General features: G+C 34.8%; 2 protein-coding genes across 2 annotated transcripts; one reads left to right on the forward strand and one right to left on the reverse strand.

Annotated features, from left to right (window-relative positions):
• The first annotated feature begins 715 nt into the window (after nt 1-715).
• Nucleotides 716-12,419, forward strand: LOC132732165 (uncharacterized). Its single transcript, XM_060718533.1, has 3 exons — nt 716-1,159; nt 3,695-3,892; nt 10,371-12,419. Exons 1-3 carry the CDS (start codon nt 769-771, stop codon nt 10,979-10,981), a joined length of 1,200 nt encoding a protein of 399 aa, XP_060574516.1. The 5' UTR covers nt 716-768; the 3' UTR covers nt 10,982-12,419.
• A 2,020-nt stretch (nt 12,420-14,439) lies between these two features.
• Nucleotides 14,440-25,155, reverse strand: LOC132732171 (monocarboxylate transporter 9-like). Its single transcript, XM_060718541.1, has 5 exons — nt 24,975-25,155; nt 17,906-18,035; nt 17,080-17,223; nt 16,083-16,808; nt 14,440-15,088 (listed from the first exon to the last, which is right to left on the reverse strand). Exons 1-5 carry the CDS (start codon nt 25,044-25,046, stop codon nt 14,919-14,921), a joined length of 1,242 nt encoding a protein of 413 aa, XP_060574524.1. The 5' UTR covers nt 25,047-25,155; the 3' UTR covers nt 14,440-14,918.
• Between the last annotated feature and the right edge of the window lie 2,573 nt (nt 25,156-27,728).

Consider the following 27,728-nt stretch of genomic DNA (forward strand, 5'->3'; position numbering starts at 1 on the left):
AAATGAACACCCCGAAATGGTTATGCGTCTTCTGTTATAATCCAAAAACAAAAACAAATTAAATAGTTCACTTTCGCTGATCTGTCAGAGTAGTCCACATACACACTGCATGGGCAAGTCCTTGAGACAGTGATACCAAATACCTGGCTTCAGATTTAAGTTGGAATAAACACATTAATCAGGTCACCACAACAGCAAGTTAAACTCTTAATTTCATCAAGCGCAACATCATCACCAAACATCAAAATATCAGGGAATTTGCTGGAGTATTGTATATAAAGCTCAGTACGTGTAGAGTCCCCATACACAGCAAAATATCCAAAGATCGAGATAGTCCAGCGCAGGGCCGCTCGATGTGTTACTAGTGTCTACTCAAGCTATAGTAGTGTCACAAGCATGCTAGAACAGTTAGGGTGGCGTTCCCTTGGAAACAGAAGGTGTGATACCAGGCTACTGATGTTCTATAAAATTGTCCACGGGCTGGTTGCTGTACCAATGCCTTCTTACAATCTACGTAGGACGTCAACCAGTATATCTATTCTCAAAATAAGGTCCACCACGGAATGAGAATCTATATCATACAGTAATCTGATCCTGAAATTATTGAATTTTAAATGAAAAAAATATAACAAATCTTATTTGATTTACCGCTATTGACACAAAGTGTACGGTATGATGTACGGCTAGTACGGAATTATATTCCGGATCCCGTAACATTTGGGTCTGTCTAAAGCGTCTCTCAACAGAACGATCGGTAACATTTAGGACATGGCGGAAGGGGAGCCGGTCAAGAAGAAGATAAAAGTTGCATTGCCGGATGTTTTTGAGAACTTTCTTTCAGATTCTTATGCAAAACGTCGCCTTAAATTTGGGTTAGATATTGTAAAATGTGGAGCACAACATTGCATTTTCAGAAGTTGCAAAATAAAACGGACGAACCTGGAAGATGCGTGTTCATTTACGAAGGCTTATTTTAGAGAGTCTGATGAAATGCCTGATGTCGACCGAATGTTTACATTCGGTCAATTATTTCGTAAAGGAGTGGATAAACTTAGTGCATTTATAGACTCAGAACCAAATAATCCTCAGATACCTGAAAACGAGGAGATCCAAGCTGCTTTCAAGCGACTGTTCTTGTATTTCAAGAACATGGAAAATGGTTAGTCTAGACATGTATTTATTTTATATGCAAAAAGATATTATTTGCTTATAAGAAATTTCAACACAGCATTTTCCTGACATATGTAGCTCACAGACACATGGGTGTTAGCTTAATTAATTCGGCGTGAACGGTTTGAACCATTTTACAGACTTTTTTTTCTTACTGTCAAACGTTGGAAAAAAGACAGCGCCCGTCCAAAATTATCTCGGTGTCTCTTTGACAAGTCTAATTAGTTGGACTACATGGGTGTTGGCATAGTGGCACAGATGGATTACCAAGCAGGGGTTCAATTGAAACAAGTAAAAGTTTTGATGCTAAAGCATCAAATCAACAGAGAATAAGTTTGATATGCAATCAGACTAATTTTAATCAATGAATTATAAAATCCATGTATTTTTAGGTTTTTGTTTAATGTAACATTTTGACCAACATGTAGAATTCATATAAATTCCAGGGTATCTTATAACTGTCAGTACTTGTCCCAGAAGATCATACATCTGTTTCATACATACATGTAACAAAATTGCGTGTCACAACAATGAACAGCAGTAAATAGTAGGAACAAAAGTAGTTAAAGTGACCCTGTGTAATGTTTTCAAATCCACCACGTTAAAATCCTTTTTTAAAGAATTCCACCAATACATTTATTATTTATTTATATCTTATCCTTTCTCAGCTAGAATTAAATTGAGACTGGCCTAACTTTCCCAGCAAACCTATATACCCTAAACAAAGTCAAATGTGCTTTTTGACCAGCTTCTATTTTCCAGATCAAAGGATTTCACACCTATGTGATTTTCTATGCAAGTTGCAGGAAGCAGACCAAAACTAATTATCAGTTTAACCCCCTCCCGAAGTTTGACAGGAAAGGCAGAGAATATGCGAATTACTGTCACATGATTCCTACAAATCAACAGGGAGAATCCATTAATGATTAAATAGAAATAGTAAAATGAATAGTCTTCATAGACTAGTATAACTGGAACAAACATTTATTCTAGCATAAAAGAGCTAATTTTTTTGGGTGTTTTAACAGGACAAAAATGGTGTGTTAACAGAGAGATTCTCGCGCTCACGTGCTGTTATCGCACCTATTTAGATATTAGCGTTCCAGATGTATTGCGGCCCTGCAACTGCAGGCTTAAAACGGAAATTACATCAATGTCATAAACAAAGCTGATGTTCCTACGTAATGATTGGACAATCAGTGACGTTGATTTGCAATGCATTAGAAATGTCAGTTTTCCGCATATTTTTATGCTAGAATAGCGTTAACACATGTTTGTTTCGTGTGAAAACAACTGCAGAAACCCTTGGGATACGTTGGTCCCTCATCCTACTGGCTATGGCACCAACCAATCCCTTGGGTTTCTGCAGATGCTATAATATGAAAAAGCCTGCATTATCCTTATAGAATTGTGTGAATTGTTTGGTATTGAAAGCACAACACTAATTTTTGCATCTTAATAAGTATAATATATTTATATAATAAATAATTGCAATATGCCATATCACTATAACTGACCTTTTGGCAAAGGAAAGATATTTATGAACAGACATAATTTTGGAAGTAATTAGAGTGAATACTGACAGATGTTATGTATAGAATGTAATAGTTTTTAATGTTTAAATGGAATTTGTTGGTTAATAACGTAATTGCAGCAGAACATTTAAAAATATCTTATAACCATTTATCTGATTTAAATTTAATTCAGTTTATTAAGTCATTACAAATATAAATTAAGAACTAAATTTTTAAAGAAGTGATTATGGTTATTTTTCACACCCAATATCTGGTACTGTGTAGCAGGCTTGATTTACTGGGTACATCTTCACTATTCCAATGGGTACATTTATTAAATATTATAATACAAAAATGCTGTGTATCTCAAATTATTTATTGCCTAAAAATATAATTAATTTAATATGAAATGTATTAATTTTTCTTAATTAGAAACATTTTTATACATGGTTAAATCTTGACTAAAGCACAGTTTTACTGGGTACATCTCAACTACTCATATTTGGAGACATTAATTAAATATACAAAGAATCCTATATACATCACAAATTATTCACTATACTTAAAAGTTCATTTAATACTATTAAAAAATTATTAGAAACATTTGTATGTGGGTACATCTTGACTTTTACCATTTAGGTACATTGGTGTTTCAAACTAATAATAAGGAAGCAGCGCGGATCCTATATTTGCAGACATATAGAGATCTTGAATTGCGCTCATGGCAAATTGCACAATGTTTGTTTTTACATATTGTGGTTCACAAATAACCCATGTACTCATAATTTTGTAATCATGTGATAATAACAATCTGGTATTAATTGAATTGAATTGGTAAGATGGCCGCTAAGTGCCATTATTTACATATATAACAAATAAATACTAATATCATGTAATATATATATCATTCCAAAAGTAAGATAGTATAATTTTTATGTGTCCTTGTGATTCCATATCTTGTCTAGTACATCAGACTTCTTTCCCATTGTTGTAATGTGCTTTTTTTTCAGAATACAAAGCCCTTGAAGAAATTTCAAAAACCTCTAAAGAATGGCCATGGACTTTGGTTCTTGCACAACATATATTCAGCAAACTAGCTCCGTCATCTTCCTACCTCTATGATATTGGTGGAGCATATGATACTTCAGAGGAATGTCCTTGTGTAGGTCATGACAAGTTGTGTGGTCAGCAAGGAGACACAAGCTTTGGTAAGCTAGTTAAGCTCAACTGTTGTGATATAGTCTGGTGTCCTATAGTAGTTAACTTCACCTGGTTTGCCACCTCTCTAAGGCTTGAAAAACACATATGGTTTTCTTTGTAATACTGTTTGTGAGCAGTGGACCTTTCTACTTTTTGCATGTAAATATTCAAGCCCCCTCTTTTTATACCCCCACCACAAAATGTGGGGGGGGGGCTATAATGGATTCGCTTTGTCGCGTCGGTCGGTCGGTCGGTCCGTCTCCATTTTCGTGTCCGCTCTATAAATTCTATACCAATTGAAGGATTTTCTTCAAACTTGGCTCGAATGTTCACCTCAACAAGGGGATGTGCAGAACCCATGTTGCCCATGTGTCAGCTCAAGGTCAAGGTCACACTTGAAGGTCAAATATCAAACAATGAAATATTAGACAGTATGTCGTGTCCGCTCTGTAACTCCTACACTTATAGAAAGATTTTCTTCAAACTTGGCTCAAATGTTCACCTTAACAAGGGGATGTGCAGAACCCATGTTGCCTATGCGTCAGCTCAAGGTCAAGGTCACCATTGAAGGTCAAATTTCAAACAATGAAATATTAGACAGTATGTCGTGTCTGCTCTGTAACTCCTACACTTATTGAAAGATTTTCTTCAAACTTGGCTCAAATGTTCACCTTAACAAGGGGATGTGCAGAACCCATGTTGCCTATGCGTCAGCTCAAGGTCAAGGTCACCATTGAAGGTCAAATTTCAAACAATGAAATATTAGACAGTATGTCGTGTCTGCTCTGTAACTCCTACACTTATTGAAAGATTTTCTTCAACCTTGGCTGAAATGTTTACCTAACCAAGGGGATGTGCAGAACCCATGTTGCCCATGTGTCAGCTCAAGGTCAAGGTCACACTTGAAGGTCAAATATCAAACAATGAAATATTAGACATTATGTCGTGTCCGCTCTGTAAGTCCTCCACTAATTGAAAGATTTTCTTCAACATTTGCTCAAATGTTCACCTCAACAAGGGGATGTGCAGAACCCATGTTGCCCATGTGTCAGCTCAAGGTCAAGGTCACAACTGAAGGTCAAATATCAAACAATGTAATATTAGACAGTATGTCGTGTCCGCTCTGTAAGTCCTACACTAATTGAAAGATTTTCTTCAATTTTGGCTCAAATGTTCATCTCAACAAGGGGATGTGCAGAACCCATGTCAACCTTTTGCCGTCTTAAAGTCAAGGTCACACTTGAAGATCAAAAATTAACTTAGAAAATATTCTTAAATTTTAACATTTAATTGAATATTTCTGAATTTAGAAAAGGTATTTGCTTGAAACTTGAAATATATATGAAGTGTCTCAATTAAGATATGCTGGTCAAGTTTCATAACTCTGTATTGCATTTTAACAAAGTTATGCCCCTTTTTAAGTCTTCAAATTAACATACAATCAAATATTAGACAGCATGTCATGTCCGCTCTATAAATCCTATACTAATGGAACCTTTACTCAAATGTTCACCTCAACAAGGTTATGTGCAGAATCCATGTCACCTTTGTGCCGGCTAAAGGTCAAGGTCACACTTGAAGGTCAAAAATTGACTTAGAAAATGTTCTTAAATTTTAACATGTACTTGAATATTTCTGAAACTAGCACAGGTATTTGCTTAAAACTTAAAAGATGTATGAGATGTCACATATAAGATATTCAGGTCAAGTTTCATAACTCTGTTTTGCATTATGACAAAGTTATGCCCCTTTTTAAGTCTTAAAATTTACATACAATCAATGCAAGACAATATGTTGTGTCTGCTCTATAAATTCTATAACAATGGAAGGATTTTCTTCAAACTTTACTCAAATGTTCACCCCAACGGTGCGATGTGCAGAACCCATCTTACCCTTGTGCCAGCTTAAGGTCAAGGCCACACTTGAAGGTCAAAAATTGACTTATAAAATGTTTGGTACATTGGGAAAATGAAAGGTTATTTGTAACTGTTTCAAACATGATTTGATAATACCATATAACATTTATACCATTACCTGTATAATTAGTCATTCTTTCACCAGAGATAATTTCTTTTTATGTATTTGTGCCACTTAAGTTATTCCCTTAACCACCTTTCCAAGATGTCTTTTGTCAAGGACATTGAATCGCATTCAGTGATAGTTCTAGTCTATTCAGGGCTACTGCTCACAAACAGTATCACAAACAAAAGCACTTGTTCTTTTATGTAAACCAGGTCAACCATTTCCTCAGTATAGCAATTGGATGGCCAGTCAGTCAATTTGCATGTAACTGTTTAAAATACTGGAAAAGTCTGTTGACCTAGCCATGAATAGAAAAGGTGGGGCTAAAATTTTCACAGTTAAAAAGTGGAATGGTGCATTATATTAATAATTTAATTAATCATTAATTAATAGAGTTTTTGATAACAATTAACATTAATGCTTAATTGAAAGATTTGAATTAAAAATAATTAAATTGATTAATTAATTTTTAAAAAAGGCACATAATTTTTAAATAATTTTTCAGTTACTTTCAATTAACAGAATCTTGGAACACTTAATTTTTAGCTCGACTATTCAAAGAATAGTAGAGCTTACCTACTCACCCTGGCGTCGGCTTTGGCATTGCGTTATGCAATATTTAGTAAATGCGTTCAAGTTCATATCTCCACAACCACTGTAGGTATTCACTTAAAACTTCACACATGTATTTTGGGTGAAAATGTAAGCTCACTTGCCAAGACCCATAACTCTGTTCTTTTTTGTATTTGAATTATGCCCCTTTTTGGACTTCTAAAATCTGCATTTAATAAATGCATGCAAGTTCATATCTCAACAATCACGGACGGTATTCACTTGAAATATATATTAAGATTGAAAATGTCAGCTCACTTGCCAAGACTCATAACTCTGTCATGCACATTGGCTGAATTATGCCCCTTTTTGGACTTATACAATCTGCGTTTAGTTTTTGCGTGCAAGTCTATATCTCCACAACCAGTGAAGGTATTCACTTGAAACTTTACACTTTTGTTCTGGGTGAAAATGTAAGCTCACTGTTTTACATTTTGACTGAATTATGTCCCTTTTGCACTTAGAAAATCTGTGTTTAGTTTTTGGGTGCAAGTTCATATCTCCACAACCACGGAAGGTATTCTCTTGAAACTTCTTGCATGTATTTGAGGTAAAAATGTAAGCTCTCTTGCCAAGACCCATAACTCTGCCTTGCATTTTGACTGAATTATGACCCTTTTTGGACTTGGAAGATATGTGTTTAGTTTTTGCATGCAAGTTCATATCTCCACAACCACAAAAGGTATTTACTTGAAACTTCACACATGTGTTAGGGTTATCACAGAATAATACCCCTTTACTATCCAGTACTGAGAATAGTAGAGCGTGTGTTACTTCTGACCACTCTTGTTCTGTCAGCTACTGATACAATATTTATGATTAAGTGATCATATACTTGTAAAATGATGATTAGGTGCTAATTGATCTACAAATGTGGGGAAACTATAACCATTGCAGGTGCAAACATAATTACCCTAAATATTTCAAGCATAGTAAAAATTTGAGAATTTTTCAAACTACAATATACACTTAACAAAACTTATAAGTACCCCAGTTATAGTTTTCAGCATAAATTATGATAAGATTAACGCAAATATTTAAAACTTATGCTGTCTTAAGTTAAATCATATTTTTTAACATTTCATAACAAAAAATTCATTTATATACAACTCAAACTTAACTAAAAAGATCATAAAACGAAATCAATACCAGTTCACAAATTCGCATCAGAGTCTTATGAAGTCAATATCGAGTATGTCCACCGTTTGCGTTAATTACTGCTAAGCACCGTGATCGCATTGACTTAATGAAATTTCTAAAATAAGCCATTGGGATAAGTTAGCCCATTCTTGCATTAGTCGGTTGTGTAGTTCTCTTTGGTTGGTGGGTGCATTCGGGCCTCTGTAGACACGCCGGCCATATGTTCTAAATCGGGTTGAGATCGGGCGACTTTGACGGCCCGGGCAGTACGTTGACATTCTGCTGTTGCAAGAGTGCCCGTGTAGTGCGTGCAGTGTGGCTTGTTAACCCATCTTGCATTAGTGTCATGCCCCTGTTCTGTTGAATAATGGGAATGGCAACGGGGCTAAGAATTTCGTGCTGGTAACAAGCTGCATTTAAGTTCCCTTGAATTGCAACAAGTGGTGTTTTCACGTGGAGTGATATTCCAGCCCATTACATTACAGAGCTGCCGCCGAACTGATCTCTTTCTACGACGCACGCATCAGCATAACGCTCACCACGTCGGCGGTACACATGGGTTCTCCCATCATTTCCCTGAACATTGAAACGGGACTCGTCGGTAAAGAAGACTTGTGCCAAGTACCGCACATGTAAATCTCAGATGAGCCCAGCAGACACTCGCTTAACGGTGGTGTCCACGCAGTACAATTCCCCGATACCGCCGTCTGGCACGAATACCAACGGATCTGAGGCGCGATCGGACTGTGTTGCTGCTGATTGGCTGTCTGTGAGTCCCAATTGTCCCCCTTGCTGTTTCTACTGCTGTGCGCTTCGGCTGACAGAGGTGCTATAAACCATAAAGCGGTCTTGTCTGCGTGCTGTCTCTCTACCACGTGGTCTCCTCGGAAGATTGGTGACACTTCCGGTACGTTTGTACTTTGAGGCCAGTCTAGTAATAGACTTCTTTGTAAGTTAACAAACATTCTTCGGGCAACCTAGAAAAAAAACAAAGAATTACAAGGTACATAATACTGAAATGCAACGGGCTTGTCGTAGAATGCATGCACTGAAATGCAATAAAACGAACAATGGGTTTTGAACCACATACCTGCTCATGAGACGCTCCGGCTTTTAAAAGTCCAATAGCGATTGCACCTTCTTGCAAAGACATACGAGCCATGTTTTGTGTTTTTAGCTCACCTGAGCACAACATGCTCAATGTTAGGTATTGTGATGGCCCACCGTCCGTTGTCGTGCGTCGTCCGTCGTCAACAATTTGTTAAAACAAAATCTCCTCCTAAAACACATGGCCAATTGTAACCAAACTTTACAGAAATGATTCTTAGGTGATCCCCTTTCAAAGTTGTTCAAAAAATTAAATTCTATTGAAAATTCTGCAATAGGAAAAACTTTAAAAATCTTCTTGTCAGAAACTATTTGACCTAGAGCTTAGATATTTGGTGTGTAGCCTCCTCTAGTGGACCTCTACCATGATTGTTCAAATTATGATCCCAGGGTCAAAATTGGCCTCGCCCAGGGATCACTTGATTTTACATAGACTTATACAGGAAAAACTTTAAAAACCTTCTTGTCAGAAACTGTTTGGCCTAGAGCTTAGATATTTGGTGTGTAGCATCCTCTAGTGGATCAGGGTCAATATTGGCCCCGCTGGGGGTCACTTGATTTTACATAGACTTTTATAGAAAAAAACTTTAAAAATCTTATTATTGGAAACTATTTGGCCTAGAGTTAAGATCTACGTTTTGGCCTGGTTTTGTTTTATCATAATTCTGTATTCAGGTGAGTGACCTGGGACCAATGGCCCCCTTGTTATGTTAGGCACATCTACACTCTATTGATACATGTTTATATTGGTCATTATGGTCAGTTGCACGAAGTGCACATGCTCGTTTTTGATTTTCAACGACCACTCTCAAAGTATGGTTTCGCATGGTTAATTTTGCATAAATTCATTTTGAGCAGACGACAAATTGGGGCATTACATATATAATCATTATCTAATGTGCATATTTTTAAAATAACACGTGTTTAATGCAAGTTTGTTTTTGGGGTACTTATAAGTTTCGTTAAGTGTACCTTTTAAACCATTAAAGGTCAGTACCTGTTCTGTTTTGAAGGAAGAAATGTGTGTGTGTGTTATTGCCTTTATTATACTCGCCACTGGACAATCTATATGGGCGAGTCCTCCTGAAGAGATTTTGGAGGGGGTATTGCATTTGAAATCTAAAATTACTAATCTACTGCAAGATACAGAAAAACATCCCAATTCCAGAAACTTCTCCTGGTTCTTTTGCATGCCAGGTGTAATTTTAAGCACTCATACAGTGAACCTTGGTTTAAAGTCTCATCCGATAGATTGTAGTAACTTTAGTTGTCCAGCCCTGGGAATCTAACCCACAGAAACAACATGACAAGTCTCGCACTCTAACCGTTTCATCTATCCAGGCTGTCTATGAAGAAACATAATTTGGTGCATCTTCTAAACAGTTAGCATCATGTTACAGTGTTTTAAGTGTAATGAAAAACTGTGACAGTTGTCAAGTTAGACTTACAGAATATATATATACAATGTATTTACAGTAAAGCAACTTAAAGACTTAATGTATGTTTAAAATTTCTACAAAAAAAACAAACAATGCAAGTTGGTAAGTGGCATTATGATCTTATGTATTTTCATTGAATGAAAAAGAAAATTTTAAACTCTTTCAGGTTGGGAAAGTGGCTGGCATGGTAGAACAGACATCATAATGGCTGATTTACCAGTTATAAATGTCTGCGAGATTCGTAGAGAGAAAGGGGGAGATTTACCACGTGTATCATCATCATTGTCTGTAGCTTCATCCATCTCATCATTGTCTGAAAAGGAATCCTTGTTTGCAATTGAAGGGGAAAAAAATGATGTGTTTACAGAGAATGAACTTTGTCAGATTTTCGCAGAAACAATCACGTTCTCATTTCTTAAAAATAAGGAAAATCCTGATGTTACACTAATACCTTCAATAGCTGTTGGAAAGAAAACATTTACTGTCACAATGTATGATTCAAAAGAAGATGTTTTCCTACAGGGAGGCGATGTGAGTCTGTTCGATATGGATGCTACATGTATAACTTCAGAGGCAATTGTTGCTATTTGGTTGACCCTAAATTACCAACTGTTTGGAACAGGTGTGCTAGATAGCATGGATAGGTCGGGTCTGCACAACCAGATTGATGTGAAATCACTTCAAACGGCAGTGAAGGCGCCATGTAAAAAAAATGATCCAGGTTGGATAGGTATAAGATCCTGGCAACAGACATTGATTTCAGCTTGCAAAAAGTGAATGATAGGGTCACATACTAAGGGTCAAAAACTACAAATGTAGGTAATCCGGTTATATCTTGGAAGAATTTTGTTATGACTCTAGTGATCACAATTTTAGCTCACTAATCACAAAGTGACATGGTGACATTTTGGGACCTCACAATGTCCGTCGTCGATGCACACATCTGTACCATTGCTTCAAATGATATCTCCTCCCAAGCCATCAGTCAGAATTTGATCAAACTTGGTCAGAGCCTTCCTGGCTTTCACCTGCAAAAGTTGATCAATTTTGATTTGTCCCAAAATTAGATCAGTAGGTCATATTAAAGGCTATCCTTTAAGTGACTTCTCCCATACTATTGCCTGGAATGTTACCAAACTTCATCAGAAGCATCTTTAGGTTGATGTCTACTAAAGTTGTGCAAAGAAATTTGATTGGTCAAAAATCTAGGTCAGTTTGTCAAGCTAAAGGAAATCATTTTAACAACATCTCTTTCCATAATAGGAGCTGGAATGTTACGAAACTTCATCTCAAGCATCCTTGGGTCTGTGTCTACCAAATTTGTTCAAAGAAATTTGATCAAACAACTAGGTCAGTTGTCAATGATAGAAAATGCTTTAAACAACATCTCCTGCCATAGGAGTTGGTGGAATGTTGCCAAACTTCACTAGAAGCATTGTACCCAAAATTTTTCAATGAAATTGGTTTAGCCCTAAAACTAGGTCACAAGATCAAATTAAATAAAAATGTTTAAACAGCATCTCAGACTAGCAGAGTTGTTTATAAAAATTTTATTGGTCCAAACCTACATATAGGTCAAATGAAAGGAATATCTTTAAACGACATTTTTCCTTAGTAACATTTGGAATGCTCCCAAACTACAACAGAAGCATCCATTGTTAAATGTTTACCACAAAAAAATTTGATTGGTCTAAAAATTAGGTAACTGGGACAAATAAGAGAAAAAATCTTGTCATAACTCTAGAGGCCACATTTTAGGCCTAATCTTAATGAATATTGGTGACAATTTTCATATTGATGACCTCCAGGTCAAGTATGAAACTTGGTCACATGAGTCAGAAATAGTTCACTGGGTCAAGTAATAGAAAAAGCTTGTCAGCATTCTAGAAATCACATTTTATCATAATTTTCACAATGTTTGTGAGAATTTTTATCTGGTTTGTATGTTGAGCTACAGTCTTGAAACTTTGATCACATGTACAGTTTTGAATGCAAAATGGAATGATGACCTAGATTTTGACATGGTGAACTACTTTTTACATATGTTGAGCTACATGTAGATGTATTCATAATTCCATTTATTAATCATAAGCCAGAAGTGTTATTTGAGGCTACAGTTAAGGTATAATTTGTTTTGAAAATAAATGCAAGTCTTTGATTGTAAAATAAAGTATTTTTAAGTAGAAAGTGCTATAATAAATGTATATGACAGTGACATCTTTGTATATTTTTATACCCCCAAAAACGAAGTTTGGGGGGGTATATAGGAGTCACCCGGTGGTCGGTGGTCGGTCGGTCGGTCCAGACGTCCGTTGCATTTTCCTTGTCCGGAGCATAACTTGAAGACTAATGGTTGGAATTCAATATAACTACATACAATGGTCAAGCACATTGAGAGGAAGTCCAGTGCACGAGAACCATAACTCTATCTTGACTAATTACAGAGTTATTGCCCTTTGTTACTTTTCCTTGTCCGGGGCATAACTTGAAAACTACTGGTTGGAATTCAAAACAACTTCATACAATTGTCAAGCACAATAAGGGGAAGTGCAGTGCACAAGAGCCATAACTCTACCTAAGTAATTACAGAGTTATTGCCCTTTGTTACTTTTCCATTGCTTTCTTTTGTCCGGACCATAACTTGAAGACAAATTGTTGGAATTCATTATAACTTCATACAATGGTCAAGCACATTGAGAGGAAGTGCAGTGCACAAGAACCATAACTCAATCTTGACTAATTACAGAGTTATTGCCCTTTGTTACTTTTCCTTGTCAGGGGCATAACTTGAAAACTACTGGTTGGAATTAAAAACAACTTCATACAATTGTCAAACACAATAAGGGGAAGTGCAGTGCACAAGAACCATAACTCTATCTAAAGTAATTACAGAGTTATTGCCCTTTGTTACTTTTCCATTGCATTCTTTTGTCCGGACTATAACTTGAAGACTAATTGTTGGAATTCATTATTCATTCATACAATGGTCAAGCACATTGAGAGGAAGTGCAATGCTCAAGAACCATTACTCCATCTTGACTTATTACAGAGTTACTGCCCTTTGTTACTTTTCCTCGTCCAGAGCATGACATTAAAAACGACTGGTTGGAATTCAAAACAACTTCATACAATGGTCAAGCACAATAAGGGGAAGTGCAGTGCACAAGAACCATAACTCCATCTTGACTTTTTACAGAGTTATTGCCCTTTGTTACTTTTCCATTGCTTTTTTTGTCCGGAGCATAACTTGAAGACTTACGGTTGGAATTCAATATAACTTCATACAATGGTCAAGCACATTGAGAGGAAGTGCAGTGCACAAGAACCATAACTCCATCTTCAGTATTTACAGAGTTATTGCCCTTTGTTACTTTTCCTTGTCCAGAGCATAACTTAAAAACTACTGTTTGGAATTCAATACAACTTCATACAGTTGTCAAGGACATTAAAAGGAAGTGCAGTGCACAAGAGCCATAACTCCATTTTGACAAAATACAGAGTTACTGCCCTTTGATACTTTTCCTTGTCCGGAGCATAACTTAAAAGGTACTGGTTGGAATTCAAAACAACTTCATATAATGGTCAAGCACAATAAGAGGAAGTGCAGTGCACAAGAACTATAACTCCATCTTCAGTATTTATAGAGTTATTGCCCTTTGTTCCTATTCCTTGTCTTTCTGGACTTACTACAGAGTAATCCAATAAAACTTCATTAATGGCCAACACATTGAAAGAAAATGCAACATACAAGAACCACAACTATCTTTAATTGCCCACAACCATAACTCTATATTTCAATTCTTTTACAAAGTATTCTGTTACTAGTAACATCCTCATTTCTGAAGCAGTCTTGTGGGGGTATTAATCACATTTAGTGATAGTTCTAGTTTAATTTTAAGGTAGTACTATAATTGACTTGGTTTTATCATCATTATTTTCACATACTCATTTTTGTTAATCAGATGGGCTGTTTCTTCAATAAGCTTTTACAAATGTCCCAATTTTATCTAAGACACAAAGAAAAGTCTAAAATTTTGACCTCTGTGGTTAAGGGAAAAAAAAAGTATGCGGTCTTTTATCTGCTCCCAGCTGAAATTAAATTACTACAAAACTGACGAAATTTACCGTATGCGAAACGAAAGTGTAACAGGATATACGGTATTGTTATTATGATAACCTTTGGCATTATATACCTAGCTTTTCCCATTCTTTATTTTAGTGAAACAATAACGATGTCATGTTTATATTGTAATATTTAAACAATCTAATTAGCGTACACACATCTCATGGAAATATGCAAAATTTATATTGCATGTCACTCGTAGATCAATTGTTATTTTTAATATTTTATCGCCTGCAAACAATATCAAAATCTCAAGCTTCAATCTTAGAATGCCCTTCTAAACATAATCACAGACTAAAATCCAGAAAAATGGCAACCGTGCTATATTTCAAGGTGTGTCTAAAATTGTTTCATGACTGCTCTGTTTCAGTGTTGATTGTAATAGAAATGGTTGGTTTTGGTTCTCTCCTCCGTCCTTAAGTTAATATTACAGGGATGAGAAACTCTGGTTTCAACTTTCAAAATGACTTCATACACTAGTTGTTATTTTGGTTTTCTGGCCTCCGTCTTAAACTATTAATACAGTTATGCTTCATCTTTAAGATTACTTATTCGATTCGTTTTCTTCTACGTAGTAAGGGAAAGCATGCTCTAAGTTTCTGGTTTTAAAACGACTTCAGTGTATACACTTAATTTTTGGTTGTTTCTCCTCCGTCGTAATATGACTATCACAGGGATCATTAACATACAACCAGAGATCATCACACTACCACCAATATAAAATGAGGTTTTGTAACTACTACTCCATTGGTACAGTAAACCTGAAGAAAAATAAGTAATTTATTATCTACAAGAACCCTCAGCACTCGCGCTCCGAATTAAAACGCACAAGTATATTTAGCATCGACTTCTAAGACGCCGATTTCCCAGCTCTGCTGGTGAAGGGAGACCTCGGGAGGCTTTTAGGCAATCACGGACATCTGAGTAGAACTACTAACATTCAGTTAACCAACTATGTAGTTAGCTTACCTCTGTATTTATAGAATGACTCTAAATTTCCGTGCGAGGATTCGCTCCTATAATGGGTAGAGGCAAATAGTTCAAAGTCTACTACCTTTAACCACTTCCCCACTATATCAAAGGCAAAGGTTATGCCGCAGGTTCCTCTTGATAATTGAAATAAATAATGAAAATGGTATGAAAAAAGATGGCAGTAGAGAATAAATAGTTTCCATATTAAGTCAAAACATTCAGCAAACATCAATGAGCGTCAAAAAATTGTAAAGTAAAAATAAATACTTTACAGTTAGGCCTAGTTTGATGTTAAATGCACATGCCAAAGAAATTAATAAATTCTTACTTTTGGAATGGCTAACACGAATTTTATAACATTTAAAGTATGGTGTTAGAGCATGTTAGATGCTTGTTACCTGAAGGAATTAGCACTAAATGTGAAATAATTTAGTCATAAATGTAGCGAAATGTAAACAAAGTAGTATTTTGACTTCTATACAAAAACTAAGTTAATTGACTAATGAGTAACGTTTTGGAAATTATAAAATTACACAAAAATAAATAAGTCTCGAGGAATGAAATTAAAAGCATGTCAGCGGCATAATGTGCTTTGAAAATGATACGTTATTTGATCACTTATTCTTTATAGTTAGTTTGATTAGGCCTTCTGGCCAAGTTTTTGTAAAGCAATTTTCACATTGTATTTCTGCTGCCATCCGTTATATGAAAGAGGTCATAAACATTCTGAATGAAGAACTCAAACTCATGTGTAATTTACAATACATGTAGACAAAGACCTACCAGCAAGCGGACCTGCGACCGTACTTCCTGTAGCCTTAGCAACTTGTCCAAAACCAAGTCCATCCGAAATGTTTTCAGTTCCTACAAGGTTCATTATAACTTCCGGTGTATAGCCACCGGTGACACAGTAAGTACTTCCCAACAAGGCAGCCATGAAAAGTATCCATATTTTATGTTGCATCAATGGAAAAAGAATCATTACTGTACCACAAACAAGTAAAGAAAATGTGTATGTGACACACGTGTCCGGTTTCCGGAAGATACCAAGAACGCTATGGCAAATTTTACCAAAACAGTTTGCAAGACCACATACAGTCAAAGCTAAGGAGGTTACAGTCATGCTGAGATCAAAGGACAAAATCAGTGCAGGTAAATGAAGGAATATGATAGAACTTGATAAATTACAGAATACACAATGAGCGGCAAACAGCATAAAGTATGTGTCCTGTAACAACCATAGCTCTATAGCACGTTTTGAAGATTGTTTAGGTTCTGTCGGATATAGAGAACAAGCAAGAGCACATAAGTTAAATGAAATTCCTCCTATTATAAGTAAACAGCCTCTCCATCCAAACGTTTCTGTTAAAGATGGAATAAATGCCGCATACACGGCCATTCCCGTTGTAACACCTATTGACGATATCAGATTAGCTATAAGTCTATATTTCAAGAAGTACTTATTGATAACTGTGATAAAAGCAACGTAGTGAACACCATTTCCAATACCTGAAATAAGACAGAAATAAATTATAATAGGTGTTTGGGTAAATGTAATGTTTACTGTAGATAAATTGAAAGAAACATCTTTTATATTTGTCTTGATTGCTATTATTTTGCTATCTAGAACACAATAGGACGATCAGATGATTTACGTTACATGCGATCCCGATTCGTAAAAGACAATGATAACCAAAATAGCTGTATGATTAAGCGTTGACTAGAAATAGACTTGTGTAAATATGAGAATCCTCATTATAATTCGGATCAATTTTCAAACCTGCAACGATTCCGTACAAAACAAACACCATGTAGAAATTTGTCGACAGAAAGCACAATGCTAAACCTGCTGATGAGCACAGTCCACCTATCACAGCACACAATCTACACCCAAACTTGTTAGTAAGTACACTTCCCAGTGGACCTGAAACATACAGATAATTAATGATTTTATTCGGATATTTGGGGGTCTACGTGGTGTTTTAGTGAACGTCCCTAGCTTCGAAATCTAGGACTGTGGATTCTTACGTTGACGAGGTTAAAAAGGTCGTTGGATCTACTCGGGTGCCTTAATTACCGGTAATGCAAGAAACGTCTTAAACAATCAGTCCAGGTGAGAAGCCACCATAATGAGGTTTACATTGACAGCTTGTCACAAAACCAAATCATTAAGAAAATGATAGTATACACAAGTGCTAGCTAACACATGGCTGTTGGCTTACGTTCGAAATGTGAGCCGCGTCACGACAAAACCAACATAGTGCGTTTGCGACTAGCATGGATCCAGACCAGCCTGCGCATCCGCGCAGTCTGATCAGGATCCATTCTGTTCGCTATCAGTTTCTTTACTTGTTATAGGGTCTGTAAGCGAACAGCGTTGATCCTGATCAGACTGCGCGGATGCACAGGCTGGTCTGGATCCATGCTGGTCGCAAACCTATTATGTTGGTTTTGTCGTGACTTGGCTCAAATATATTTTACATGTAATCCGATCATGAAGCTGTATCTATACTTATTAACTATGGACTTCCAACTTCCGCATCGGAAACTTCGCACAGGGAAAAAAATGAAAATATTGAAATATAGAGTATATGTTATCCACCTACCAGTTAGAAACCAAAGTGTAAGAGGTAAGTTACACAGCCATGATACAACCACCTCGTTTTTATCAGGAAACTGCTCCTTGAATATAGTGTAGAAAATTCCAGCTGTAAACACGTACCCACCAAGAATCATCTGAAGTCATATGAATGGATGATAATAGTTAAAGGGTATAAAGCTAATCTAATAAAATATTTTTATAAAATTTGTTGACAGTAAAACTACATGTATATTGTTTTCATAATCTTATTTTTTCGTAAGAGTTGCAAGTACGAGTTTTTCTTCAAGTGTCTTCAAACAAACGTAAGTAGACAGTTTGCTAGGATAAACAACAAATTGTCCGAGACGAAGCCGACAATAACTTGTTGCTTGTCCTGACAAAGAAGACATTTTGAAGAAAATACGAGTACCTGTATCTGACGTATGTACGACAATGAAATATAAAGAACACATATATAAATAAACGCAATTAATAAAAACTAGATCTAATTGAAAATAATGATCTTGTTGAACATATAAAACTACAGAAACTATTAACATGCCTATAATATTGGTAGTTGAAGGTGTGGACAAATTATATTCGCAAGGAATTTTCGTGCACTTATTTCAATCGGACAATCATTCACTTTCATTCTTTAACAAACAATGTAAAAACGAATCTCTTCAATAAGGCAAAAATGGCCTAGTGACCTATTTTGTTCTTAAATAAGTGTGTGAAGTTTAAACCCATTCCCCTCATTAGTGAACACATTATTGAAGCGCGAATGAAGATGATGAAATAGAATATATTCTAAGAGAAATTGAAGGAAATAATTATTTTTAGCATGACTTATGTTAGGTAACTCGGAATTTGAGTACATTTCTAAGAATTGCAATTTTGAAATGTTTAAAATCAAATCTTTATGCGAACTAATCTGCAGCATAGAAAACAATAGGTTTTTGTAGATATGCGTCATTACTCATTACTTCTCTATATCCCCTTTCCTCGCACTCTTCGCGACATGTCAGGTCAAATCGTTCTAAGTACCAGGGGTGATTGGTTAACTCGGGAGCCGGATGTTTTGTTAGAAAAATGTCTTAAAGGAAGCTGGCACATCTGGCCTTAAAGGAAGCTGGCACATCTGAACAACGAGATGGTATAGAAAGGCAGTAAGTCAAGTTGCCGTAGATGAGTGTATAAACACCGGACCAGCAAGTTTGCAGATTTTCTGGTCCATATATGGTATAAACCGATAATTGAAAAATCAGCAGTGTTTTTATAGTAACATTTATGTATATAACCGGCAATGATTGAAAGTAAAAGTGCAGACCTTTTTTAAACATAATTATGCTTATACATACACACGAATATGATTATGAGTGCAAACATTTTGTTTAGCTGGCATTACGCACATCCTTGGGTATATATTGAGAGATAGGTTAAGTCAAAATAAGTTAACATTTTACCATAATTCCTTTCAATTATACAATTTACTTCGCTTCAATGATAAATCTGAGGAAATTTCTATAATATCAATTTGAAATTACCTGTTACTTTCCATTATAAAAATAGTGTGTCAATCTTTTTATATGGATCTTTAATCCTTGATATTTAAAAAAAAATCAACTGTTGGTCAATCCATATTTTAACAGTCTATCTTTTGAAATATTTGGTCAAAATTAAGTTGAACTTGACAATGAAAAAAAAAACAACAAACAAAAAACAAAAAAAACAACGACCATACGTTCACTTTCAGGGAAAGTAAGGGCTGAACTAGTTTCTCCCCCAATATATACATATATAATACTTGAATACTAGTACACGTATATTCGAGATTGATTTAATGTCATAGTGCACTCAGTTCTTATACGTGCATATACTTATGTAAATTGAGATTTCTCATGCATATCTACTCTGAAATGATATCTGATGTAAGTTAAGAGTGCAAGCTGATTTTATACTGTATTTTAATGTATGCACTCAAGTAAGCTGTCAATGTCGGGGGTACATTAAGGGGTTTAACCGTTTAGCAATGGGCTTTTTTGCATGTGTCATTCGCTTTTAAGGTAAAATACTAACAAATTTCTTTTATAGTGGCATTTTGAAAGTATTCGTTTTCAAATCTCAATTAATTTTTGTAGCAGATATATAATATTATATCATAGAGATCAAGCTTTATTTACGGTTATGTCATTGTAAATATACTGTACAATACCATGGATTTACATTACATGGTAATATAATTCCGTGACAGTACTTGTAACTGTAAAAAAGCAGCCCCTTTATCGAACTGAAAATAAATTTGACCAAAACAAAAAGAAAACTTTCAGATTAACAACATTTATAAGACAAAAGTAGGCCTATATGTTTGCAAAATAATGCCGCACTGACAAGTGCTGACTAGCGCATCGATGGCTCTCTTTTATTATATATATACCTTATAAGATGATTGGTCATGCCAAATCTAGATTCTGAGATATTTTCGTTCTGGGTCAGGATCTCGCTTGTAGAGGCGAGATATTGCTCAAAATAGCATAATATCTCGTCGCGCTGTACAATTAGTCAATGCAATATCAAGATTTCAAGATTTTATTCAAAACCAAGGCATATAATATGCATAAGGTTATGATATATCAACAATATAATAAACAGTTATTCAAAAGTGATTAACAAAACATATATACATAAAATTATATAATAATTAAATCAATTTGACTAATTCATATCGGTATTTGACTAAACTTTATTCTTTGGACATGATTTGTCTTACACAGATGTTATCTAAATTGTTTATATGCTAATACACTCATACAGGTTGAGAAAATCATGCCTTACAGGAGAATTTGAAATAATAATTTTGCAGAATAATGCAAGTTTTAATAAAGTTGAATGGTCAGAGCAATTCATTAAAGATTCTTAATTATAAATATTAGGATGATTTGAGAATTTTGAATCAATAAACTTTTTACGAAGAGACTTTTAAAAGTGACATTCAAATAAGTACATGTAATGAAATTCATCAAGAGATTGTTTTGGACATAAATGACATATTCTTTGATTTTTTTTTTCAAATTGTAAATGTCTATCTTTCTCTATAGGTAATAGGTGATTCATAGTTCTGAATTTACAAAGTATTCTACAGAGATTGAAAGGTAATATATCTAAGTATTTCTCGATACAAAAATCGTTCTTATACACACGATAAATTAAACATTTAGGGGACTCATTTATGGTTCCTTTTCAATTCTCTAAGAACTGGTCTTTCAATCTCTGTTTCACAATAGTTCTAAAACTATTTAAGTTACCAATATATTGATTATAAAAATAGTTATAAAGTATTTTAACAAATGAGAATCAAGGAGAGATCATGACATTATTAAAATGTAAAGAAAGAACTGTATTATACAATATTTTACATATTTTATCATATTTTGAGGTTATTAACTTACTCCAGTAACACAATATTCTTGTTTTAACCTGCAGTTTTAGAAGACAAAGTACTGTTTCTCCATATATCATACAATTGGGTGTCGACCTTTTCAAATTAAGTATGAATTTACAAAAACGTAACTGTAGTTGCTCGATAATTTGTACATTTTCTATACCCCCACACCTCACAACCATATAATAAAATAGGTACAACTATCTGTGACTCAAATGCATTTGAACAGATATGGGTAAAAACAGCTTTCTAGCATTTTTAATAACAGAAAACATAGCTCTTCTAGCCTGATCAACAAGTTTTTTCTTGGCTTTACCAAATTTGCCATTGCAATTAAATAGTACACCTAAGTATGTGAAACTTTCTACAGTTTCCAGCTGTGCACAAGTATGAAGGCATATTCTATTGACAGTTTTATGTTTTATTATATGTAATGATTATAATATTTGAAAATGCTAAAATTATAAGCGCCCTAACCTTCCTTTGGGCAATACACGATAGTAATAATTTGATTATAACATGTTCTACTTACAAACGCTAACATCAACATCATGGGGGTGGAACCCCATATGTATCTCAAAAATGAGCATCGGTAAAAATTATATGTGAATTTCCGCTGCATCAGATGTGAAACATAACACCAGATGTGACTGTAAAAATAGGTCAATCGCAGGGTAAGTTTTCATCTTTTTAAACATTTATTTAAAATTCAATCCTTTTTTTAAGAAAATCGAAATGTGATTCTACCCTCCTGACTCTCCTCTATATTACCCATTTTTGTTTTGGATTTCTATGCAGTCTTCATCGAGATATTCTTTCCGTCGTGGGTTCTGGTGTGTCCAAAACATGCAATGTGAATGAAGAAAATGTCACTAAACGGACTAAAAAAAAAAACAGAGATTTTACGAAATCTCACTACAGACCGATGCTTAACATTCAGACAAATCCTGATTTAAACATTTATTGAGATTTGGCTACAAACGAAGGAATCGCTGCTCAAAATTGCATTTGAGCTCCATATGTGCTGAAGAGATCCATAAGTGATGTAGAAAACCATCTACAAAACTACGGACCACTTCCATATAATCATTAAATAGCCAATGTATAGAAACAATTAAGGTTTCGTAGCTTTGGCTGAAAGTTCAATTGTAACATTAGTGTGTTTGATCATCACAATGACAGGGCTCACTAACATTAGAAATACTAAAAGGCCCGAGTACATGAAAATGTTAACGCAGAGCGGATAGTACTCGTATGATAAACAATTCACTTATAAAGGATATGTAACTTGAACAAACCGAACTGAAAGTATTGAACTTTGTATATTTCTATAGTAATGCTTACATTCATAAAAATATCTATCACTTTAAGATTCCACAAGATATAATTATAGCGACAGACTGTTATGTGGAAATATCATGGCCTGGTGCGACATCGAAGGTTTTTCTTTACAGGATATGGGCCGAGAACATTGTCTGTAAGGAAAAACCCGAGATGCCAACCCAGGTCATGATATTTCTACATAATAGTCGAGTTCGATATATTATAACTGTTTGATCGCATGATAAACAGAAATGAGAATTTTAATAAACACAAAATTTCAATTTATAATGGCTTCTCTTCATAAATTAAATTCCCCACTCGGAACCTCGGTTACTTTTTATGTAAAGCGTCAATGACCAATATTGTAAACCCCACACCATAAAAGCCATTCAGAAGTATGCTGGGTGTTCCTGGTTGGTTGGATGACCAAAGGCACAGAAAAGCATTGCTGTAAATAATTAGGACACGCCAGTATTACGCTAACCGCCGTTTCATCAACATTTTTAATGACATACCGAAAGATGGATTTTTAAATTCATATCAATAAGTCGAGTATTAACGATTATTGTTATTTTCTCGGGGACTTGAAATGGATAATATTGCAAGTAATGCAACTCATGAAAAGATTCATAGAGGTAGTGCCTCTTAGCGCAAAATAACACGAAGAGAAAAAAAAGGTTTATAAACAAGTACGTCCATGCACCAGACAAAACTTTATACAAACCCATAACCACATAACCTATCCCCAATCTGAATAAGTTAATAAATTCGTCTTTTGCTTTTTTTTTTTTTTTTTTTTTTGGGGGGGGGGGGGGGGGTTGGTTCAGCCTAAATTTTAGTACAGTCCAATGACCCATGTGTACTGTGCGTTATTGTCAACAGAGCATGCTACTGGCGTATAACAGTTGAGGAGTATCAAAGAAAAATCAACGCACCATGTGAGAACTGTATTTAATAGATGTTCACTCACAAACACAAATATTTGCTTACTGGTTACCATGCAGTGATATACAAGTAAACATCATCAAAAGAACTGTCCTATAAGAATTATTCTACTCTAGTTCGCGTAAACAACGCAAAATCAAATGAATATTTTAAATGAAAATGGTACCAATTCAAACACGCTTCACATTACTCCCTTATTAAGCAGACAGTGCAGTCGAGTGAATAATTAGTTAATTAATTAATGCATGACGGCATAAAAAGGGAATGATTGCAGTACACATGACGTCAATAAATCAAAATAAGCAAGGCCTTCCCACCATATCTACGTATTTTCAAAACCTTTCGTCTTTTATCTCTTTCTATATGGATACTATGTTAATCAAAATTCTCGTGAAAATGTGTCCATTTCGGGTAATAGTTTTTTTTATTACAGAATGATACACGTCAAAAGAATAAATTATAGATTGCTTTATGAAAGTGATACGTAATTATGTTGATATTTTTATATTATGCACATATGGATCTCTTCAGCACATATGGAGCTCAAGTGCATTTTGAGCAGCGATTCCCTTCGTTTGTAGCCAAATCTCAATAAATGTTTAAATCAGGATTTGTCTGAATGTTAAGCATCGGTCTGTAGTAAGATTTCGTAAAATCTCTGTTTTGACATTTTCTTCGTTTTGGACACACCAGAACCCACGCCGGAAAGAATATCTCAATGAAGACTGTATAGAAATCCAAAACAAAAATGGGTAATATAGAGGAGAGTCAGGAGGGTAGAATCACATTTCGATTTTCTTAAAAAAAAAGATTGTATTTTATATAAATGTTTAAAAAGATGAAAACTTACCCTGCGATTAACCTATATTTTTTTAGAGTCACATCTGGTGTTATGCTTCACATCTGGTGCAGCGAAAATTCAAGATGCTCATTTTTGAGATACATATGGGGTTCCACCCCCGTGTAACATATGTGACTGTGATACTTGATTTGTTTAATCAATACATGTAACTGACATCATGGGTATTGATCGATGTGCATGGCATATGTATCGAGAGATAAAGAAATCTTATAAATTAAGTTATCAATGCATCCTTGAAAAAACAAGCATACCGTTTAAAATATATAACACATATTACAACAACGAATTTTCGGATGAAATATATGATATATGATTTAAATTTTGTTCTTAATTATATAAATTTATGTACCTAAGTACATGCATGCATGTCTGCATCTGTGACACACATTTAAAAATAAGGCCAACGAGATGCATTATTTCAGGCACGAACGGGCACCTGAGTAGAACCACTGACGTTCCGTAAGCTAGCTGGATAGCTTACTTGTTACTGGGTATGAAAAAAGAAATGTATCATATAAATACCTGAGCTAGGAAAGAAGAAATTCCGACCACCAAACTCCAGTGACTATCAACATATCTAGGTTTATAAGCCATCGTAATTTTAACACATAGTAAATTCCTATGAGCCCCCACTGACCTCCAAAATTATCACTTTACGTAGGCTATTTATAATAAGTGAATGTAATCATTGGTTGAACATTGAAATGTTTCTGTCCTACACGACATATATAGATCTAGATCTAATACCGCGATTTTTTTTTAATTTTAAAGTTGTCCTGTAGTGTAGTAATATCAGCTGTTAAGTTTAGATATACATTTTATGCATTCTTAGTTACATTATGTCTAACCAGCGTCTCGATGTTAGGGATTTAATTTTAGGACCTTGTAGAGAATGTAGACACGTGTTTGTTTTTTATCGCTATTTTGTGAAACCTACAGCACCAACACAGTATAGTTTATCACAGGAGCTTGAAATTCTATCAATAATCGTTCTAAAGTCCGATTAAAAAAATTCACAGCACTTATACAATGGACATTATACTGACGGATCACTATACATGTAGAGTGAACATTACTTAAAGCTCAATGTTATATAAATTACAACGATTATTACTACTTATACAGTGAACATTACTCACGAATCACTTCTTATACATATGTACATTGAACATAACTCACGAATCACTACATTTAACAATGAACATTACTCACGAACACTTTTTATACAGTGAACATTACTTTCGGATTAATACTTATACAAAGAACATTACTTACGGATTATTACATATGCAGAGAGCATAACTTTCAAATTACTACATATACAGTGAAAATAACTTACGGGTCACTACAGATACAGTAAAAATTACTCAAGGATCACTACTTTTACAATGAACATTACTTACGAATCACTTCTTATACTGTGAACATTACTATAGAATCACTACTTATATAGTGAACATCACTCACGAATCATTACTTATACAGTGAACATTATTCATATATCACTATTTATACAGTGAACATACTCACGGATCACTACATTAACAGTGGTGATTACTCACGAATCACTACATATACAGTGAACATTACTCTCGGATCACTTCATATACAGTGAACATTACACACGGATCACTTCTTTATACAATGAACATTACTCACGAATCATTATAAAGACAGTGAACATTGCTCACGGATCACTACTTTTATATGAAAATTACTCACAGATTGCTACAAATACAGTGAACATTACTCACGGATCACTACATATACAGTGAACATTGCTCACCGATCACTACGTATATATGAAAATTACTCACGAACAACTACATATACAGTGAATTTTGCTCACGGATCACTACATATACAGTGTACATTACTCACGGATAACTACTTATACAGTGTACATTACTCACGGATCACTACATAAACAGTGTACATTACTCACGGATCACTACATATACAGTGTACATTACTCACGGATCACTACATATACAGTGTACATTACTCACGGATAACTACTTATACAGTGTACATTACTCACGGATCACTACATAAACAGTGTACATATAACTCACTCGTCACTGTTATGATGTTAGCATTGTTATATAAATTACAACGATAAAAGTTATAAAGCATTCTAGCTGTTGAAGCATAAATCATGTAACAAACTATTACGTTTATAATTACAAAATGTTATCTTTCTATATAGCATTTCAGAATCCATTAAAAAAACACTCACAAAATGAAACTCATCTTCGATATCAGAAAAGTAATATGCAATGTTTTTTTTTCTTTCTTTTTTTCAGCTTATTGAAAGTTTATTTTGTACATTTTGTTGTATGATTATGAAATAATTTAGATTAATGGCATGCATGTACATAGCTCTCATGTTCTAAATTGACATTACGCATCCTGTCAATCAAGCTGGCAGGGGTCTTATAGATAAGCCAGTCGGCGCTGAAAAATCCGCCATTTTCCTTAGACAAGCTATTTGTATAAGACAATGGTGCAGCTGTATCTATATTGAAATTATTTTGATTTTTTGTCAATTTAAAGCTATTTTATCGGTATATCAAAGTTACCAACTATCCTGACATATTGACAGATGGAGTCAGTTAGTTCATTTTACAAAAAAAAAATATTAGTAACTTTGTATATATGAAGATAAAAAGTAATATAGCAGGTACAAAAGCAGAGACATAAATATTATCTAGATGTTGTCTACATCTCTGACGAAAGTTAAAATAGAGAGAAATAAAGAATCCCTAAAGAAAGCCCAACACCACACAACTGAAAATGTTGCAGGCTCGGTTTGATTGAGCCTGTTCATGGACGGTAATGGAATGTGCAAGTAAATTTGTTCCGTCTACGACCCCTAGCACCGATTTAAGCAGTATTCAACATTTAACATGACCTGGTGAATTTAGAATTTTGAAACATCCGCATATGTGTTCATATGGTGGTTATCATGGAACCTTCAATGTGACATGTAAGTGCCATTCCATGAAAAGCGGCATAAGGTTCCCAAATAAAAACAATGCGTTTGCCCTAAATGGCGGGATTTTGAAGGGGATCAGAGCTTATGAAGCCTGGCTATACCACAATGTATTAAACAAGGAAAAAGCTTAACAAATACTCTATTCCTGCCTTTATTACAATTATGTCTATTCATAATCACATACTATAATATAAGGTCTGATATAACATTTTTTGTTCGTTCTTAACATAGTGCCAATAAAATGCTGCAGTAGAAAAAAGTACGTGCAAATAAAATGA

Source organism: Ruditapes philippinarum, unplaced genomic scaffold (genome assembly GCF_026571515.1).
Source record: "Ruditapes philippinarum isolate M1 unplaced genomic scaffold, ASM2657151v2 ctg543_1_1_1_1, whole genome shotgun sequence".
NCBI classification, from domain to species: domain Eukaryota; kingdom Metazoa; phylum Mollusca; class Bivalvia; order Venerida; family Veneridae; genus Ruditapes; species Ruditapes philippinarum.

Coding starts and splice junctions, on each gene's coding strand:
- LOC132732165 (XM_060718533.1), top strand. CDS start 769: ATGGCGGAAGGGGAGCCGGTCAAGAAGAAGATAAAAGTTGCATTGCCG. Junction 1,160..3,694: donor TTTCAAGAACATGGAAAATG/GTTAGTCTAGAC, acceptor CTTTTTTTTCAG/AATACAAAGCCCTTGAAGAA. Junction 3,893..10,370: donor GCAAGGAGACACAAGCTTTG/GTAAGCTAGTTA, acceptor AAACTCTTTCAG/GTTGGGAAAGTGGCTGGCAT.
- LOC132732171 (XM_060718541.1), bottom strand. CDS start 25,046: ATGGCTTATAAACCTAGATATGTTGATAGTCACTGGAGTTTGGTGGTC. Junction 16,809..17,079: donor TTTGTACGGAATCGTTGCAG/GTTTGAAAATTG, acceptor GTCTTATTTCAG/GTATTGGAAATGGTGTTCAC. Junction 15,089..16,082: donor GGTCGCAGGTCCGCTTGCTG/GTAGGTCTTTGT, acceptor ATTTTTCTTCAG/GTTTACTGTACCAATGGAGT.